General features: G+C 52.2%; 7 protein-coding genes across 7 annotated transcripts; 2 read left to right on the top strand and 5 right to left on the bottom strand.

The window, feature by feature from the left end:
• Positions 1 to 623: 623 nt before the first annotated feature.
• Asppvi_007733 (putative GTPase NOG1) lies at positions 624 to 2,912 on the bottom strand (the record flags this gene model as incomplete). The annotated part of the gene is made up of 5 exons (XM_043303617.1): positions 624 to 665; positions 734 to 2,427; positions 2,483 to 2,584; positions 2,701 to 2,809; positions 2,892 to 2,912. 5 exons carry the CDS (start codon positions 2,910 to 2,912, stop codon positions 624 to 626), a joined length of 1,968 nt encoding a protein of 655 aa, XP_043159552.1.
• Positions 2,913 to 3,475: 563 nt separating this feature from the next.
• Asppvi_007732 (polyamine acetyltransferase) lies at positions 3,476 to 4,460 on the bottom strand (the record flags this gene model as incomplete). Its single annotated transcript, XM_043303616.1, has 3 exons — positions 3,476 to 3,499; positions 3,567 to 4,019; positions 4,095 to 4,460. The coding sequence occupies 3 exons, from the start codon at positions 4,458 to 4,460 to the stop codon at positions 3,476 to 3,478; spliced, it is 843 nt and encodes a 280-aa protein (XP_043159551.1).
• A 1,183-nt stretch (positions 4,461 to 5,643) lies between these two features.
• arg2 (acetyl-CoA:L-glutamate N-acetyltransferase) lies at positions 5,644 to 7,925 on the top strand (the record flags this gene model as incomplete). Its single annotated transcript, XM_043303615.1, has 3 exons — positions 5,644 to 5,694; positions 5,756 to 5,920; positions 5,991 to 7,925. 3 exons carry the CDS (start codon positions 5,644 to 5,646, stop codon positions 7,923 to 7,925), a joined length of 2,151 nt encoding a protein of 716 aa, XP_043159550.1.
• A 249-nt stretch (positions 7,926 to 8,174) lies between these two features.
• Asppvi_007730 (sterol homeostasis protein ARV1) lies at positions 8,175 to 9,614 on the top strand (the record flags this gene model as incomplete). Its single annotated transcript, XM_043303614.1, has 3 exons — positions 8,175 to 8,363; positions 8,418 to 8,471; positions 8,526 to 9,614. 3 exons carry the CDS (start codon positions 8,175 to 8,177, stop codon positions 9,612 to 9,614), a joined length of 1,332 nt encoding a protein of 443 aa, XP_043159549.1.
• A 1,351-nt stretch (positions 9,615 to 10,965) lies between these two features.
• Asppvi_007729 (BAR domain-containing protein) lies at positions 10,966 to 12,148 on the bottom strand (the record flags this gene model as incomplete). The annotated part of the gene is made up of 5 exons (XM_043303613.1): positions 10,966 to 10,998; positions 11,055 to 11,186; positions 11,239 to 11,800; positions 11,863 to 12,018; positions 12,114 to 12,148. The coding sequence occupies 5 exons, from the start codon at positions 12,146 to 12,148 to the stop codon at positions 10,966 to 10,968; spliced, it is 918 nt and encodes a 305-aa protein (XP_043159548.1).
• A 614-nt stretch (positions 12,149 to 12,762) lies between these two features.
• Asppvi_007728 (uncharacterized protein) lies at positions 12,763 to 14,191 on the bottom strand (the record flags this gene model as incomplete). Its single annotated transcript, XM_043303612.1, has 4 exons — positions 12,763 to 12,809; positions 12,868 to 13,335; positions 13,389 to 13,479; positions 13,538 to 14,191. The coding sequence occupies 4 exons, from the start codon at positions 14,189 to 14,191 to the stop codon at positions 12,763 to 12,765; spliced, it is 1,260 nt and encodes a 419-aa protein (XP_043159547.1).
• A 1,764-nt stretch (positions 14,192 to 15,955) lies between these two features.
• Positions 15,956 to 19,275, bottom strand: Asppvi_007727 (putative C6 finger domain protein; the record flags this gene model as incomplete). Its single annotated transcript, XM_043303611.1, has 4 exons — positions 15,956 to 17,159; positions 17,215 to 18,326; positions 18,384 to 19,036; positions 19,101 to 19,275. The coding sequence occupies 4 exons, from the start codon at positions 19,273 to 19,275 to the stop codon at positions 15,956 to 15,958; spliced, it is 3,144 nt and encodes a 1,047-aa protein (XP_043159546.1).
• Positions 19,276 to 19,450: the final 175 nt, after the last annotated feature.

Genomic DNA, 19,450 nt, shown 5'->3' with positions numbered 1-19,450 from the left:
GCAGTTTTTCTTCATGTTGCATATGAATCACTCTAGTTCGCTTGATGTGCATACACATGGCAAAAGATACGGCGTTTAAACGGTTATGGGAGCATTCAGACCAATCAATCAATACAAATCAATTCTCGTATAACTATGGCGATTCTCATATAACTATGGAAACGCATCCATCTTAAGATTTGTAAATGCATGCCCTTCTGATTTAAGCCACGTCCTGTAGTCACCCTCTGGTAGACCTTTACACTTTCTATTCTGGCTAGCAACCCACCGCGTATCGTAGTCTGTGGCATTATATACACCTCGACTATGCAATTCGCTACCGACGTCTGAATGCGGGCAGAAACGCATACAACGATCTATCTTTGACTTTAATTTCGCTATCATGCATCATGCCATACCAATGAAATTGATTCTTGACTCTAGGGATATACGGTAGGTATTCAAGCGGTGTCATTCAGATCAGGCGGAAAGAAATGGAATGGAAGAATGAAAGCACAGATAAAAGACCCCAACGCCGATTTTTGACACCCGTTTCCGTTCTGAACAATATACGACTAAGATTAGGAATGGACTTCGTCTCATCGTCGACTTCGATCCTGACCACGAATGCAATGCGGATGCCTTTACCGGCGCTGGGTCTTGCCGATCGTGCGCTTTCCGGTGTACTATTGTGTGATAAAGTTAGTGGATGAGGGGAATCACAGGAAAGAGGAATGGTAAGGGAAAAACGTACCAGATGCTTGGGCAAGGAGGCGGTCGTGTGTCGGTCTGCTTCTCCGGCTCTGGCCATCCGGTTCATCTTCTTCTGGCCCAGCTTGGTCATGCGCTCGGCCTTGCTGCGGGCCGCCGTGTCCGTCACACCGTCGAGCAGACGGTTGGTGGCAGGCTGGCTGCGGGCGCGGCTCTTGGCGCGGGCAATCGCCTGGCGAGGATCCGAGCCGTCGATCTCCATGGCGTCGCCGGTGTCGATCTCGCTGCGGGTGGTGGTGCGGCCGCGCACCTGGCTCTGGGAGCGGGCGCGCGCGGCAGCCGCGTCGACGTCGTAGCCGGCCGCGTCCAGAGCCTGCTCCATCTGCGACAGCTTCTTGGCCTTGGCGCTGCGGGGGATGGCCGCCCGGTTCTTGAGCGACTTGCGCAGCTTGGCGTCGTTGCGCATCAGCGCGCGCTTCTCGCGGATCAGGTCCGCCTTCATGCGGTTGTCTGCGTCCTCGGCATCCTCGACGCTCTCGTCCGACTCGTAGAAGCCCTCCGCCTCCAGCTTCTCCTCCTCTTCCTCCAGCGCGGCCAGCTTCTGCTCGATGTCCGGGTCCACAAAGTCGTAGACGTTCTTGCCGTTCCACACCTCGGGGATCTTGTCGTGCTTCCACTCGTCGTCGGCCAACATGTAGTTCTTCTTGAGGTCGACGTTGTACACACCGGCACCGCCGTTCTCCTCCTCGATGTCCCGCTCGAGCTTCTTCCGGTTCGGGTCGTCCTTGTCGTATTTCTTCAAGTCCTTGACCGCCTCGGGAATGAATGCCTCACGCACACCACCGACAGGCTGTGCCACGTGGATACGCGCCAGCACGTCACCCAGACGACCTCCGGGGGTACCGGAGCTGTTGGTGCCGGACTTGAGCTTTTGAGCCACCCGCTCGGCCAGGAGCTTGTCGCAAGCAGCGTTCTTCACGGCCGTGACACCCTCGGTGGTTGCGCATGACAACTGCAGCATCTCCACATCGCCGGACTTGAGGATCTTCTGGATCTCCTCCTGGTATTCCGGTTCAAGGTCCTCGGGACGACGAACGTCAATCTTGTTGACCACAAGGAAGACGATCTTGTTGGCAAACAGAGGTCTGATGCTGTGGAAGAGCTTGATCTGATCGGCGACCGAGTAGCCACATTGCTCGGAAAGATCCATGAAGTACATGATGGCAGAGCGAAGATGGGCAATAGCGGTAATGGACTGCATTTCAATCGTGTTCATCTCCTCCAGAGGGTGGTCCAGGATACCAGGGGTGTCGATAGCCTGGAATCGCAGGTACTTGTAGTCGAAATGGCCGACGAACAAACTCTTCGTGGTGAACGCATAAGGCTGGACATCGACATCGGCACGGGTGATGCTGCGCAAGAAGCTGGACTTTCCGACATTGGGGTATCCGCAGATCAGGAGAGTTCGGGTGTTGGGGTCGATGGAAGGGAGACGACCCAAATGCTGGCGAACCTGCTCCAGGTAGACAAGAGGATCCTTCAGACGTCTACAGATGGTGGCCATACGACCCAAGGCGGCACGCTTGAGCTGCTTGCACTGAAACAGAGACTGAGCATATTTGATAAGGCGGACATAGTCGCGGGACACGGTTTCGATGAGATGCTTGGCGGTCGATACCTGGCCAAGAGCGATTCTGAAGTGGTCGGCGTCATAAAGGGTGTTCATCAGATCCTTGTCTGAAGGATGTTAGTTACAGAGGAAATGAGATCTCAAGTCAATGCAGGGACATACGGAAAGGATGGATATCCTGCAATCTGGGGAATCCATCGAGAATCGCCTGGAATTTTTCGCAGAACGTTTCCTGGGTGTATTTGACCTTTCGAGTGTAGAAACCTATTGTTGCGCAGAGAATTTTCGTTAGTGCCACTGATCCTCTTTGAGGACATAGAATCGGACGGATACGGTATCCGTTCGCAGATCCATGCCGAAATCCATGAAATTGCCCATACCTCTAATACGACTGATCTTGAAACCAGCACGGATCTGTGTAGGGAGCTGTCTCTGTGTGCGACTGAGAACGATATCCAAGAACTCTTGGTTCGTTGGCACAGGTGGGATCTAACCAAGCGGTGAAAAATCCATCAGTTTTGGCTGTTCCAACAAAGTATTTGAGAATATATCAGTGAACAAAATAACTTACATCCTTCCAGGTCGTCTTCATGATGGGCACCGGCAAGAGAAATAAAACTTGAAAAACTCTTGCTGTGTTTCCCGGTGGACGAGCTGATGGAGGTGTTGTTGATAGACGGAGGGAAAAAAATTATTTGCGGGCGGTCGGGCGGGCAGATTTTGGCGGGCGGTGAATAGCGCAGATGTGGGGAGGGAAAAGTAGCGAGACTCTGGTCACAGAGAATAGATTATTGATCATAGATAAAAAGAAAGGATAGAATTATGATAATAATTATTGCATTCTAATCATAATCATGTACATTGACTATCATCATGGGAGTATGGTTACACATAAGATGGCTGAAAACCCAGTCCCTCCGTCCCAGAATCACTGACAGAACTCCGTTGCTTTTTCCTCGTAAAGCCCACCATCTAAGACCAAAAACCAGAGTGTGACCCATTAACATGCAAGCTCGGGGTAAGAAGAAATGGGAAGATAGAAGATAGAGTGAATAACAAAAAAAAAAAAGATGAAAGATGACATCAGTCTTGCCGAACGAGAACACGCAATACAGAACTCGAAGTAAGTTGAACCATTTGGTCATGAACTCATGATTATTCTTGGGGGAATTCCAGCACCTGATTCAGTTAGCATTCACAGTCTGATGAGGCCATACATCTTCTAATCAATCAAGAAGAAACTTACCAGGTCAGTCCATCCGCCACCACCAAACTGACACTTGCTCGGCCCACGGTTCTCAAACCCAAAAGACTCGTAAAAGGGCACCAGATGGTCATGCGCAATGATGGAGATGCGCTCTGCAATTGCGGCTTCTCTGATCCGCTGGATATATGACTTCATCAAAGTGCTCCCGACCTGCTTGCCCTGGTGTTCCGGAAGTACGGCGAGGGAATGGATGGCGATTGTGCTGCCATACTCGTCGTGTCCGATGGTTTCTCCATTCTCCGTAACGACGCGCGTACTCTTCCAGTTAGACGGGAGCTTCATGGCATTGTCTGTGACAAGTTGTGTTGAGGCCCGCGTGGCAATGATATGACCGATCAAAGTCGGACGCGGCTTGGGTTGGCCCTTCGGTATAATGGGAATGGTGAACAGGCCTAGACATAATTCAGGGCATTTTGTGAGGCGGTAGATAAACTGGCAGAGAACAGAAAAAGGTCAGGAGGAAGATTCCGATTAATTCAAACAGCAGTTTCTGACAAGAGAACACACCTTCTCTCGAGAGCAGCGCTCGTTCTCTGGAAAAGCGTTTTCAACCTCGACACAATCATCCACATTGGAAACCGTCAGGATTTGGACAAATGGATGCAGTTCATCCAACTTGGTGCGCTGATGCACAGGCGGGCGCCGGAGCCAATACGAGAAATCACTAATCTCCTCAGGGTCGACCGCGACATAATCTTCGTCCACCTCCTCATCGTGGTCTTCGTCGGCAGTCTCTAAGGGAAGACCATTCGCCATAGCCGCCTCTGCACGTGGAGATAAATCGCTGGCCGTCGCAGGGAGGGAATAGTCTTCTGCGTTGGACAAGGGCTTGAAACCGGCTATGGTTTCGGTCTGATGGGTAGGTTCCGCCATGGCCAAAGGAGTTCAGTGTCTCTTGTTCTGTCGGATGTATCCGATATCTCCCAACTAGACTGACGAAAAGAAAGATTGTAAGACTCAAATCTATGACTGGTGCACAGATACCTAGGTAGTGATGGCGATGGCGGAGAATGACGGGGGAGGGCTGAAAATTAGAGGGGTTTCCGATCCGGCGGGCAAGCCTAAGAAAAAGCGAGTGGACTGTGGAGCACCTTAATGCGGGTGATATGATAAGATCATTATTATGAGGTAGATCAAATAGAATTGACTGATTATTTACATAAATTTGATTATTTGAAGATTGATGGCATTCTATGTGATTACTAGGAATATACAATTCTTTTGCTGCATATTGACCAGGATGGTAATAAGCGACCTGCATCATGCAACTCGAGAAGCTATCCGATTGATTGTGCTATCTCAGAATCTGCAGACTATACGGTTGCCACCAGGGGAAAACTCTGTAGTAGTAGCAGCACTAGGTAGATACCTTAGTGGTCGTCTATCGAGCATTCTTCAACACAGAATTTTCAGCATTTCTTTAAGACCTGTCAAGTAACGTGACTAGCTCCCAAGTAGTTCGTACTGTACCTATGGTCAGCCCCTCAGTGTTTCATCCATCATTTAAGCTACCCAGCAGTGATACTAGCCTGGACCAGTGGAAAAAGCCCAGGAAACTATCGGATCGGATTTACTCTACATACTACAACGTACCTCTCTATTGGAGTATATAGTGTCGACCGTAAGAGCAGTAACACTCGGATACTACTATGAGCGATTATCCACCATTCGGACTGGGCATCTCATCAATGAGTATGAGAATGAGGGAATTTCTCTCATATCTTAATGCAGCGCGTAATGACGAGCAATTCTATTGACAGCAGTTTTTGCGACAGTTTTTGCGAATAGAAGGAGAGTAATGAATGTAACAGGCGACCGACAGCGGAGTGCGTCATAGTCCGGAGTAAGAAGAAAACTAATCCCGCATCGACTCATACTACACACAGTATTTTCATTGGGCTCCCTCGATAGCTTCTGAGCCTGTCGCCCATTTTCTGGCTGCAGGGTTGACCGCTACATATAACTCATATTTCATTCCTCTAGCCCATCTTCACTCCTTTTCTTCCATGCATCCCTTTCTGGTCTTGTTCTCGTGGGTCTTTGACAGGAACGAAACATGAGCCCTCACACCGGTTGGCCGCGGACGGTCCAGTCATCTCTCCTCAAGGTACCTGAATCAGAGCAACAACCCGAATTCAAGCCTCTCTGACCGCATTTATAATGTCCAGAAGCACCGCTCTTCGCTTTGCACCTGCCAGCATACATCCGCTTTCTTCCCTCGATCCTTTTCCACTACTGCTKGTCGACATGTCCAGCAGAGCGCCGACTTTTCTTCTACTAGTCGGAGTTATGACCGGTTAGGCCAAGGAGCAAAGGAGAAGCTGCTCGACCGGGTACAGTCACCCTGTAGTGCGTGGTTATAAGCTCAATAGGCTAACAGTTTTCATTTTCTCGCAATTGCAGGAATTCTTTCTTAGCTTGTTGAGCTCTGCGTCCACTAAGCGAGAAGCCAAATCCTATCTGGCTCGGTTGAAGGCTCAGCACCCAAAGTCACCCGATGAGAACAAGCCCGAGCCTGTGAAAACAGCTACAACACCTACCTTACCCTCTGGTGTCAATTTGGGGTCATTCTACGGAGCCTCCAGATCCGTCTACGAGAGTCCGGTCTTCCGACAAGGCCCCAGCCCTATCCCTCCCCCTCCACTCGAGCCACTCGAACGACTGCATTTGGCCTTGGTCCGATTGTCCACTCCGCAATCGCTTGATGACAGCATTATCGACGGCGTCGCAAAGACTCTGTCTCAGCTGAACCGGCTGGGCTTGACCTGCTGTGTTGTGGTTGATCCGAGGACGGAGGAAGTTGCAAGTACACTGCGGCAAGTTGCTATTGAGCAAGCCGACCGCCTGGCAATCGCAATTCAAAAGCAGCCCGACTCGAAATCTCTTCGTCTCGACTCGGTCTTCACCATTGACCCTTCCGGTTCTGGTCTCCCGCAAGTTTTCTCTCGAAAAGCGCTGCTGGATCCGCTACGCCATGGCCACACCGTCATTCTGACCCCCATTGCATACACCGAAGATGTTCCTCGGGCGGTCACAGTTCCAGCGAACGATGTTGTACTTGCGTTGACGAAAGAGCTCGCTGGTCTTGCAAGCAGTCCGGACCCTGATGAGGATCCTATGGTCACTGCGGAAAGAATCGGCCGCCTCCAGAGAGAGGTGTCCTTGGATAGGGTGATTCTATTAGATTCGCTAGGTGGAATTCCGGCGTTCAATCGGCGACAGACATCCCACGTCTTCATAAACATGGAGCAAGAATACGATGATATCGAAACCGAATTGTTACAGGCATCAGAGATTGTGCCCGCTGCAGAGTCAAGCCTGTTGAAGGCGGGCCCCAGTTCCATCACAGATAACAACCCAATTTCAAAATTCGTCAACGAAGAGGTTGTGCCAGTGCCTTCTGGGCCGCCAGAGGAACTGAAGATTGCGGCCCCCCACAGGAGTGCAATCGAAGGCCATCTGGAAAATCTACGTGTCGCCCAGAAAGCGCTCGCTATGCTACCCTCGGCCTCATCAGGAATCATCACATCGCCATTCGAGGTCGCGAGCTCGGCCCAGACTTCGCCCACTTCTGAGTTTTCCGCAGTGGGCACTCGACGGCAAAGAAACCCCCTAATTCACAATCTACTGACGGATAAGCCCTTGCTATCGTCGTCCCTGCCCATGAGCCGGCGTGGACCGATGAACAATGGGCAAGACACCATTTATCCCGTCACCTCTCATACTACGTTTGTCAAACGCGGTATGCCGCTGACTATGCTGCCCAATCCGTGGGCGGAGCCGTGGACAGCTCAGAGTCGGCCGCGGCTGAAGTTGGACGATCCTAGCATCGACTTGCCTCGCTTGGTGCGTCTCATTGAGGATTCCTTTGACCGGAAACTCGACGTACAAGACTACTTGAACCGTGTCAACGACCGCCTTGCCGGGTTGATCATTGCTGGTGAATACGAGGGCGGCGCCATTCTAACCTGGGAACTTCCTCCCGGCGTGAAGGACGATGGCAGTGAGGCCAGTAACGCTCGAATGGTCCCCTACTTGGACAAGTTCGCCGTGCTCAAGCGCAGCCAAGGGGCAGGCGGGGTGGCAGACATTGTCTTCAACGCCATGGTGCGCTCCTGTTTTCCCAACGGAGTATGCTGGCGCAGCCGCAAGAACAATCCGGTGAACAAATGGTATTTTGAAAGATCTCTGGGCACTTGGAAGCTATCCGACACCAATTGGACTATGTTCTGGACTACCCCTGACCTGGTGGAAGATTCGCAAAAGTTTCGGGATTACGAAGCTGTGTGTCGCAGCATTCAGCCAAGCTGGGCCGACGACACCGGCGTGGTTGATTGAGCGGACTCTGCTTTCCATTTTCTTGCATATATTCATTTCTATTACGTATATATATCCATCATAGAGTACATAGAGGAGCGAGGAATTGAGTTATTGATAGACTGGCAATGCCACAAACAGAAACTGACCGCCTTCGGGATTGCCATGGCTTGTCTCCGTCCACCACCGAAGCAGCGCAACCTGCTCCATGATCGCTCTTCTTCTCTCCACAAACCATGGATAAATCTATAATCATGAATCAATGACACGATGCCCATCTGCATCGAATGTTCTTACCCCGTCTCGCACCTGTATAGCACTTACAGCCGCGCCGACGACCGCTCTTTGGGCAAGGGCGTGCGTCTGACGCAATGTCCGCGCTGCAAGCGCTTTGCGGACAAATATGTGGAACATGATTTTGTGGTGCTTTTTATTGATCTAGTCCTCATCAAACCTCAGGTATTTTGTTTGATTCTACCTTTACTGGATTGTGATCGATGACTGAGTGGCCAGGTCTACCGACACCTACTCTTCAACCGACTAGGGGGTAACAATGATCGATTCGATGTACGGACCACCTTCCTACCTCTTGGATCATTGCTGATTTGGCTCGATTCGTAGCGTTCAATCATCCGTCTGGGAGTTCTTCTCCTTTTGTTCGATGTATACCTCACCTGGGCGCGGATCGAGAGGTCCCCCACGCTCGCAGCGTCCTGGCTTGCCCGCACGCCCATCATTGTGCAATACCTCTTCTTTCTAAGCTTGAACGCCGTCGCAACTCTTGCGCATCATCTCACGGTTAGGCTGCTCGCCTCCGTGCTCTCACCAACACCGTATGGCAGCAGCAGCACCCACACAAGCGGAACCGAGGGACCTATCCTTTCGAATCCATCCACCCCCGTCTTCCCCTCGTTCTCGACCGTGCCCCAGTCAGTCACCCCGTCAGGGCAACAGTCACCCACCGCTGGGATGGCAATGAGCCCGACGAGGCTCACACCTTACGGTTCCTCCCAGGACGTCTCGCTCTCGGCCGGTGCTGCTGCCTTGGGCACCTCGGCATCCACTACAAATCTCGGGACTGATCAACATCACAACCTCGCGTCTACACCACAGGCATCGTTCCCCTTCCCCCCGCCGCCTCTGCGCCGTGCGTCCACCGCGCCCGCGCAGAGCATCCGGCCTTTGCCACCCCCGTCCCCAGCCAGCCCCACAGCCATCAGCACCGCCCTTCTCGTCAGCAGCTGCGCTAAGCTCTTTCCTATCCTTCTCGTCATCTGGGGTCCCGACGGCAGCGGCAGCTCGTCTGCATCCGTCGAACAGGACAACCCAAGCGCCGGCGGGATGACGCATTCCACTCTGACGCAGCGGATGTTGAGCAGATACACCCCGACCGCGAGCGCAGCCGCTCCCGGCGCGACGGGATTCGTATCCTCGGTGTCGTCGTCCGTGCTCGACAAGCTGGTCTCCAGCCTTGCGTGGTTGATTCCGGCGTCCGTGCCAACGAGCTACCTGACGAATTGTGCCGAGTTGGTCGGCTCGCTCTTCTCGCTTGGGGCAGCGGATACGCACCTCGGGCTGTTGAGCAATATCGAAGCGCTGTACATCCTTCTCGGGTGCGGGTATCTGCGCGCGGTAGCCTTGGCGGTGGCCGGCCTGCTCGCGCGGTGGACAGTGCAGAGGGTGATTCTCGGTGCGGTGGGCATCGGCTGAACAATCTAGTCTACCATTCATGTCACCATATTCAGACTCATGACCCCTTATTTCCGATAGAGTATCAATTCAATCTCTAGAAAACAGCGCTAAAGCAACCAGCCTTGTAACCAGTCGAGTAATTTGTGCCCGCATATAAAAACATAGGCCACTATACAGCCACTCCCTCCCAGTACCTTCCAGCCCAATCAATCGATTAACCCTCACCCGCAACCAACTGGTAAAGAAAACTCAATGCGGTACGCGATCAGGCCGAATATCCGCTCTCTTCGGCACAATAAGCGGATGCCACTGCGCAAGGAACGTAACAGCTGACACAGCACAGGCATCAGCACTCTGCCTTCTATCCCAACAGGAAAAAGGAAATACATACCCCACATCAGATAACACGACGCAAGCGATAGAATCAATGTACTCCGCCACAACCTATCGCATATCATCAGCATCAGCTTCCGCATTGAAACAGAAACAGAACGCAAAGAGGGAAGGGAGCGGAAGGAAAGGAAAACTCACGTCTGGTTCTCCCCCTTAGGACTGAAGATCCATGCTGCTAGGGCTGCGAGCACGACGATGACGAGGCCGATGATGAGACTCCATCTGTGTGTGAGTGTACTTGTTAGTGTTTGTTTGAGGAGGCGAGCATGAAGAGGGAGGGTGTGGGTGACGGACCCGTTTGCCATGGTTGTGATGGTAGTGGTGGTTCAACGGTGTTCTGGTCGAGAGAGGTCGGGTGATAGACTGTGGGTGTACAGGGCCAGCCTGATACGGTTGAATGTTCAGTTCGTACGGATGGAGTTGGGGAGTTATGGAGTTGTGTCTGTCGGGATGAGGCAGCGGAGATGGAGATGAGCTAGAGGTACGGATAGAGGTAGTGGTATCCTGATGTGACGTTCGTATGGGTCGTGAGGCTCCGTAGCTGAAGACGAGCCAGTTTACAGCCAGGGTCGTGCGCGATTGGTTCGAAACACGGGCTGTGGACGCAACGTGTTGATAGAGTAAGACTTTAAGATTGCTTCTCTTCTTTGGAGCGTCGGCGGAGCTCTGAGGTTCTCCATACTCCGTGCTTCGTTGGTGCCTTGCAGCCTGATGGCTAAGGCAGCAATGCGGAACCGTCTTGGCACCGTAGATGGTATCTGTGGCGGTGCAGTGATGCTCATGTCTACGAAGCAGATAATTATAGAATTACAATTGTAAGTAAAGTAGGTGCAATACCGATGAATCAGCAGTCTACATTTGCGAAAAGGATATAAGGATATAAGTCTGTGGCAGAAACAGTAGCGTTTATCACAATGCGGCTGACGAGAAGGGAAAAAAAAAACTATAAGGAGAGAACGACACGACCAGGCGCAGTCTAAGCACCCTCACGGCTCTTACGGTAGCTAGCCTGAGTCGGATTAGAATGGGTTTGGACATAACCAAAGCAAGCCGGGGATGACATACCTCTTGCTCAACCTGCAATCCATCCACTACAGGAGCCAGCTCACTGAGAATCTCGTAGGCTCTCTTGTGGAATTCGAGTTGCGCAGCAATCAAGTCTGCCAAGTTCCGCAGAGGCTCAGGGGTGTCAAGAACCTAGACACAGGTCAGTGTGGGTACATCCAAACAGACCCTTAACGGAACATACATTCTTCATCACGCTCACGGCCTCCTCAGTCTGGCCGACAAATTCATCCTCTGCCTGTTCGATCTCCGCGCGCGCCTCCTCGCTCAGGTTGTCCAGATCACCGCCGGCAGCCGCCTTCCTCCTGGCCTTGATCGAGTCGAGCATGAGCCGGGCATTCTCCACGTTCTTGCGCGCCTTGGCCGCAAACATCAGGTTGGTGTTCAGGGTGGTGTTCCAGCCAGCCAGGAAGCGCGACTGGATCTGAGCGTCCTGCGCCAGGCGGGCCTCGCCCACCTTCTCCGAAGCGAGCGCGTACTTCTCGAGCGCGGTCGCCAGCGGGTCCTCGCCGGGATGGACCTGTGCCAGGGTCTGGGATCCAGCCAGAGAGGCGCGCGCGATGGCATGGTTAAAGGTCTTAGGCTGGGGCTTGGCCGATGGAGGGGCGACCAGGGCGGCCTGGGCCTCGGCGGGGGACGAGGCCTGCGACAGAAGCTGGACCTTTTCGCTGATGGTACGGCCTAAGTCGTTGAAGGACTCGCGGATGTTGGGAGGATAGTCGTAGGCCTCGTTGGAGTACTGGGAGCTGTACAGAAGGAAAGGTTATTTGTCATATTCAGTGTCAACAGGGGCCGTCTTGACACCTACGTCACCTGGAGGAGCTTCTGGTGTACCAGCTTCAGCGCATCAACGCGCTTCTCGAGCTCGATGTATTCATCAGGGAGCTGGGTCTTGTCTTCAACCTGACCCAACTGCTCCTTGATCAACTGCTGCGTGCGCGCAGCAAAGGGGGTGAAGCTCGCACTGTTGAGAAGTGACAGCCTGTTAGCATTGCATGCGCTGTAGGCAGATATGCAGAATAGCCCCATGACAGGAGCTTTCAAATCATCTCGTCTCACCTGAGGTTCTTTCCGAAGGCTTGGAATTTGTCCATAGTGGCAGATAATTTCGTAGACCGATAAAATACAACCGATGGAACCACAGCCTTGAGTACTGGCAGATTGAGGAATCGAATCAGCTTGTTTAGCAAATTGGTTTGTTTGGGGATGACCGTGCGGGATGTCTGACATCGCCCGTGGTCCTCGACACCGCCTCGATTCCGTCGCACCGCCACAAATAATCCCTCATACCTAAAGGTAGTCTACGTCGCTACAAGGGTCCTGAGTCTCCATCTAGATGCTGCTGTGACTGAATTTCACTCTATGAATTAGGGAATTCCTGATTACCACACTTGGTTTATCTATTGCTGTCAATTGCCAACATGCCCATATGTATAATCATGATAATGCAAACATATTAATCGCACGAGGTTGCAGATATGCAACATCGAAGGCAGGGGGTCGTACACTAATCATCAAATTTATCATCAATCAATAAGAGATAAATACCGTCAACCGCATCGCCAGCATTGCCAGAAAATAAACATATTGCTTCAAGGAAGAGGATTGCATCCATGATGATACAGGAACGAAGATGTAAGAGACCCGAAAATGAATAAACAAGTCGTTAGTCGTGATGAAGTCGGATGCAGTCGCATAAAGTCATCCTTCAGGTTAAGGTTGCCATCATTGCGCGGAGAATTCGGGGATTGGGACCTATACAAAGTCTCAGAAATCTCGACAGCAATGCTTCACAGGAACAAGGCCAACCTACCTCTGCGGTCTTTCCTCACTTCGGTAATCTCCTCAACCTCACCACTGGGAAGGGCAAGCTGGGTGTCACGGATCATTTCATCTCGCTCGCTGATCTCCAACCGTCTGAGCTCACGAAGATCCTCATCGCTGTCTCGAGGGCGCACGACGATGGCAAGAGGACCGGTACCGCTCTTATCAAAATCGACTTTATCATCAAATCGCTCCACCATCCGTACTGGAGAGGAGAGTCCGCGACGGCGCCCATGGACTGATATTGATCGTGCGCGGGAGACAGCCCTCGTCACTCGCTTCTCGCTGAGCTCGTAATGGCGCGATGGAGATCGGTGACGGGAGGGCGATCTCTCGATGATCAATGTGTCATGACTGGCTCGGGGGGAGTAGGCTTCCATCGTAAGTCGCTCGACAGTTCTTTCTCTTGGCCGCGCACGAATCGGCGATGGTGAACGGCGAGCATATATGGTCCGAGCTGGGGGAAGAGTCAGCGAACATTACTTCACAAATGTGCACGTGGTTACTAACTTTCTGTCTGGCGCCTGATCTCCCGACTTAGGCTGATGACTTCGTCAATCTGATCTTTGGAAAGGGCCAACTGAATCGTGATTCGGTCATCCTACAAAGCGTTAGCACCGACAATCCCTCCTCTCGCGTTTCATATGTCATCTAAATACCTCTTCCTCGTACGGATATCCCAACTTCTTGATCGCATGTGTATGCACCAGTCTTCGAGGCATGCGAGTTTTGCCCTTGCGAGGATACGGTTTCTCATATCCAATCTCTTCAACTACTTCCTCGCGGACACGACCAGTCGACCGGCGCGGATGAGCGGCGTACCGATCTCGCTCGTGGAGAATCCGTAACTCCTCGTCGCCATAGTAGTCTGGCTCCTCTATGCGAATGTCTTCGTAGTAATCAGTCTCTCTATGTCGGCGGGAGGGACGTCTCCGGGGAATGGAAGGCGCACGCGGCTCGCGGGGCCGATGCCCGCGAATGTAAAATTCGTCGAGCTTGCGCGAGGGGATGCGGTCAAATGTATCCAAGGAAGACTGGCGACGCAGCAGGCGAGGGCGCGGGGGAGGGCTGTCACCGCGCGGCCGGTCGTAGGTAACCAGTGGACCCGAGGTATGGATCAGATGGTCGTCCTCATAAAATCTGTCCGACCGGCGGGCAGGAGGACCGTATCTGTCAACCTCATGTAGGCGGGATTCGAAGCGATCTTCTTCGGACCAACGGGGACGGTCGAGGACAGGAGGGCGAGAGTAACGGCGCTCTCGAGTGCGCTCCACCCTCTCGGCGGAGGAGCGGTAGTCGTCGTACCGCGACATGGTTACCGTAGATTAGCTTCGAGCGTGTGACCAGATACGGGTAGAAATATCATGGATTGATGGTCAACAGATCTCTGTATATGACCTGAGAGTGAACCGTGGGTGACGACAGCGGCTGACTCGACGGCCCGCTGACAGCGGGGTAGGAAGAACCGTGGATGGAAAGGGGATTTCGATCACAACAAAGATCAAGAGAATGAAGAGGTGAGAGGAAGTTGGGATCGAGGACAATGAAGACGGACGAAGAAGAAGCCAGATATGAAGGAAAGTTTCGACCAAGAAGAACAAAGGAAGCCTCAAGCGATCTTCAGCGCCTCTCGTAGAGAGATGGGACACAGCTGATAAGACAAAAATAATAATGAGTGGATGACGTCTGGTGTGGAGATACAAGGCGTTACCGTAATATTCCACCTTTCCCATACAAATCGCCTGGTGCCTTGGTAGGGCCAGTGTCACGAATCAATAGGTAGCTCCATACGTCTATCATCGTAGATCTATTTCTAGGCATCTCTCGGAATCATCCTTTCTTTCGCCACGATTGCTACGCCTCCTTCAGCTCCTTTCTGATTTTGCGAACATTCTCATTCTCTCTAGAAAACCCACAGCCTATAGTCTGACTTATTTTCCTTGCCCCAGTTGCGAAAAGGAGAAATCCCATCAGTAATCTATCCCCCTGCAGAAGCTCCACTTGTGACCTGGGAACCTCGCTGCCCAATCCATACTAACCACATGACTTCTTTCCTGACACACTCGAATGTGTTCATCATTCCTTGTGACCTGGGACCATGAAGCACGAGTATATCTATTACAACGAAGGAGGGGCAGGGACATAAGAAAAGTTTCTCGAATACAGTGGCACTGACAGGAAAGATATCTAGTGCAGTTGGGCGACCTTGAGTGGATGCATAGCAGGAATTGAATTCGGCCAAGTGGCTCCAAGCAGCGACGGGCATAATTTTCCTGCAATTGGTACGGGTATATAGCTCTTTTCCTGTAATGGGACTGGCTGCCCGATTTTGCTATGTGTTGGGCCGAACGCATATCCATGTGTACCTGCATTGCGTACCCACGGTAATGGTTTCGTTGTCATGCATGTATTATTGTTGCAGACTCGAGGCAGCGAATCATTGCCTGTGCCACTGGAAAAAATTTCAAATTGCCCAATTGTCGTTGTTGTGCAGGTCGGATCGCCCCGAGGAGGCATTGTGAGACCATTTCATGGACACGACTTCATCATGTGACCATGTTCAATGTTCCCAGGTTTTTTTACTGGCATTGTGAAGCACACCAACGGCGGTCTGTCGTACTAAATGGTCTTGCATTTCCTGAAGCTTGAGTCCATGGCCTCAAGTGCCAAGTGCATGCAGATGCCTGAGTTTCCATGGATGTTCTGCCGACAGGCCCCGAGGCATCCGCCGTGCAAATGCGACAATATTACCTGAAGGGGCTGGAGGAGCAGCGACCTGGTAATCTTACCGCATCTCAGCTTAGACGAAATTATAGTATACAGTTCTGTGGTGTTTCATTCAATGGCGATGCTCCCTTGCTCTCAGATGAAAATAGGTCGCCACTGCCACGAACCACATTATCACGAGGCGGAACCACAGAGAACGCGTGTTTCTGTTTATGAGAAGCCTGTGAAGGTCCAGACTTKAAGCCACGCTCCAAGGTTCCGCGAGCGTTGACGCTGGAGCTAGATAGCATGCAGCCTTCCTGGGTATGAGCTAGCCGCAAAGAAGTGATTCGGCAACCAAAGAATATCTGTTATCTCCGGTCGTCTGTTTCCAAGTTCAAAACATCGTCTTCCAGGCTCAAGAGCCCCATTGCCCAGTGAACATGCATCGATTTACTAATAGTAACAAATCGCCGCTCTGTGTTGACACCTGCACGACGGTTTTCATGAACGCCTTCGTCGGGTGACGGCTTCGCATCAGGTCGTTTGCGGAGAAGATTCTCTTGCGTACGCTCATACGGAGGGCCGCGTCCCTGCCTTGCGGCAACGATCCATGCATTTTCGCAGCCAATGGCTATAGCCTCAGACGATTTCCAGCCCGTCAAGCGTGAGACATCGCGTAGCTTCGAAATAGTCCAGCCGCGCTGGGCAGCGTCGACGAACTGAACGGCAGCAAAGAAGATAGGCACAGTCATTTCAATCAAGCAGGCCCCCAACGTAGGGCTCAATTTCCCCGCCTCCACGTTGAACCACTGTGGGAAGTATATACCAGCGGCGATCTTTCCGATAACCTGAGCGTAATCAGCAGTCGTAGGCGCTGCCACTCCTGCAGCGACCATCATAGCGGGTGGCATCGACGGGTGCAGTCTGTGTAATAGAACTCGACCTGCATAGTAGAATCCCCACACCACCGCAACCGTATGCGTGCGATACTGCAGCGCTGGCCCGAATGGGGTCGATATAGGAGGGATAGTGTCAGCTGGCAGAGGAAGGAAGTCAGGACCGAGGGCACCGGCAAAAGTATCAAACGCAGCCCGAATATCTTCCCATTCGCTCTCTGCATCTTCATATGACATGACTTCTCCCTCTTCATTCTGACCCGGCGACGGGCTTCGATGTGCTGTGCTAGCGAACGCCGAGGGGAGGCGTGTCGGTCCCCTCGGCGGAACCATGCCATACATGGGAGGTGAATTTCCTGGCCCTGCATTGGGACCACCCACGGGCGATTGACGGCTAGGTTCTGGCCCACGGTTCTGTACAGATTCCGGAGGAGGCCCTCTTGGTGCGTTCGCACCGCCCTTGGCAAAGCGAGACATGAATTTGTGAAGACCCGGACCTGGTCTCCAGTCCTGGCCAGTGGTTTTAGCTGCATGCAGCTTTCGTTTTCTGTCACGGTAACCGAAATCAGTGAGCCGGGCGAGTAGTAGCCAAAGATGATCCGCCGAGCCATAGACAGCATCCAATCGACCCATACCGGCACGCGGTGGGCACTGACCCCAACGGGAAAAAGGTAATCTGGCTGACGATGAGTATGTAAAAGGTCAATAATCAAGACAGGGGAATCACTAACATAAGCCCGCCGCCCCCGATGACACTCTGGATCATGTCTTGTTTGCAGTACCACCAATAGAGATCACATTGGATTCTGTAGGTCTCAATGTCTTTCCGGGTAAAATGTCTTTCGTGCGAGCGAATACGCCCATCCTCAATCTGGCCAAACTGATCATAATTGACTGCTCGGCCCAGAAGTGATCCTATGAACTTCTCATCAATGCTGCTTTCTTTCTCAGCGAATGGGTCATCCTCCAAAAACCCTTCGTCGAAGGCATAGTAATCCGCATGAGCCGATTGGCCTTTCATCATTCGCTGCCGTTGAGCCCACACCCTCCGCCGGTGAGATCGAATATCACGCGTGAGAGCGGCAAAGTCAATCTCACGTACCAACTGGGCTGATCCTGCGACATGGCTGTTCCACTTCGAATGCTCGGCAGTCATCACTTCGTAATATGCTAGCAGGAGTGTAGCGGCCAGAGTGCCAACCTGTTTGCGCCTTTGGGGCAGACCCACTGCATAACCGACCCTTTTGAGCGCATAGTGATAGTGCTTCAATGAAACAGCCGGAGGCGCTTGTTGCAGATATGAGATATGTAAGCTGCTGAGAGCAAGTATGGCTTGAAGCAATGCTTGGTGCTCTAATGCCTTGAGGGGCATTGTATGCGTCCACAGGCCTTGCTGAGCTGCTGGCACAGGTGAGCCAAGCGTGTGTGCAGAATCTGCAGGATGCCGCTCGAAGATTGATAGAGACGGGCCAGTTGAATGGATAAAGTGAACGAATATTCGAGCTGTTTTTGGGTTATTCAAAGGAGACGAGCCAAGCGTAGGGCGATAAGAAGCAAGCATGTTGGGTTCGTTCAGGTAGGTCGTGAAAGACCGCAGCTGCCGTTCGTCTTGATTTGCAGAGGCCACAATAAGGCTGAGTTGGTTGAAGTCTTCGGCGGATGTTTGCTCCTCCATTTCTTCATCAGACTCAACATCATAGTATTCTTCACTTTCGTCGTCCACGTAGGTGAATTCGTTTGAAGATGTCATCAGCGGGATGGACGTATGTTCATTCACCGATTGTCGTTCCTGTCTCGTACCTGAAGCGAACGCGGTTGTGGTTGCTGGACCAGCTTGATACAACTTTTGGTACGATGTTTAGTAGACAGCGACAAACTCGATTAGAATGTGGCCGCATACCTGGGGAATTTGCGCAGTCACAAAGGCTAGAGTAGGGTCGACCGACGTCCCTTGCGGATTCATGACCGGCACTGGAGGTTCAGGCCACATTGAGGCCTGCTGAGGCGGCAACCGCTGATCTGCTGTTGGGATGACGTTGTAAGCTGGCGCACCCATTCCATGTGGCGGATGGTCTTGATTTTGTATACCCAGCTGGTGCTGCGTGAAGTCAAACGGCAATATTGGTGCCCCTAAAGTTCCCGGTCCGCTGGGAACGGAGACAAGAGGTGCTTCATACTGCTGTGGTCGATGCGGTCGAGGTTGCAATGTATCCATATACGTTTCCTGTACTCCCGCGCTCCCAGTTGCGTTCAAAGCAGACTGTCCCGCGGCTGCTAGCGGGAACGGCCTCGGCGCCAGCAATGGCCTGTTGGAGCCAGCCTGTCTGAGCTGAGAGAGCTCATGATTACTATATCCTGTTGGAAGTGGGGCTCCTGAGGGCGTTGGCTGCATCGGGGCATTGAGAGCGTGGTTAGTATTATAGGCTCCGAATATGCCGATGGGGTTTTTGAAGATGACACGCTGAATATAGCCCTTGCATTCTCTTTTTGATTTGATACAATTGTTGCATATGGGCTTCTCTTCTCCGCACTTAATGCGGCGTTGTCGGCAAGCTATATATCAACCGGTCAATGACTGTTGTAGCCAATGCCACCACCGTGCGTGTTTTAAACGTACTGAGACAACCTGTTTTGGTGCGTTTCTTAGGGACCTTCTGTTCAGACGTGCTCTTCTGGTCAGTTTCCGCCTGTGGTTCTGCAGCCGCGGCTGGTATATCTGCCACCCGATTTGTATCCGAATCATTGGCCAATGGCTCCCGTTGAGGATCCTCGAAAGCTGTTGTCTCCCCCATAACGAGATACTTTGTGCCGACGTCAGGCCGTTTCCATAACCAAAAGGCAGCGTGGGCCGATGAGGTTCGAGAAACCGATTTAGAGAATGAAAAAGGGATAGAAGAGAGGAGGGACTTCTAATAGGAGTCCCTGGGGGCCCAAAACAGTTTGCATCAGTGGGGAGATGCAGATCCA

The sequence above is a fragment of the Aspergillus pseudoviridinutans genome (genome assembly GCF_018340605.1).
Source record: "Aspergillus pseudoviridinutans IFM 55266 DNA, scaffold_5, whole genome shotgun sequence".
Lineage (NCBI taxonomy): Eukaryota > Fungi > Ascomycota > Eurotiomycetes > Eurotiales > Aspergillaceae > Aspergillus > Aspergillus pseudoviridinutans.
Note: the sequence above shows the minus strand (reverse complement) of the source record. Positions and strands in the feature narration are given on the sequence as shown.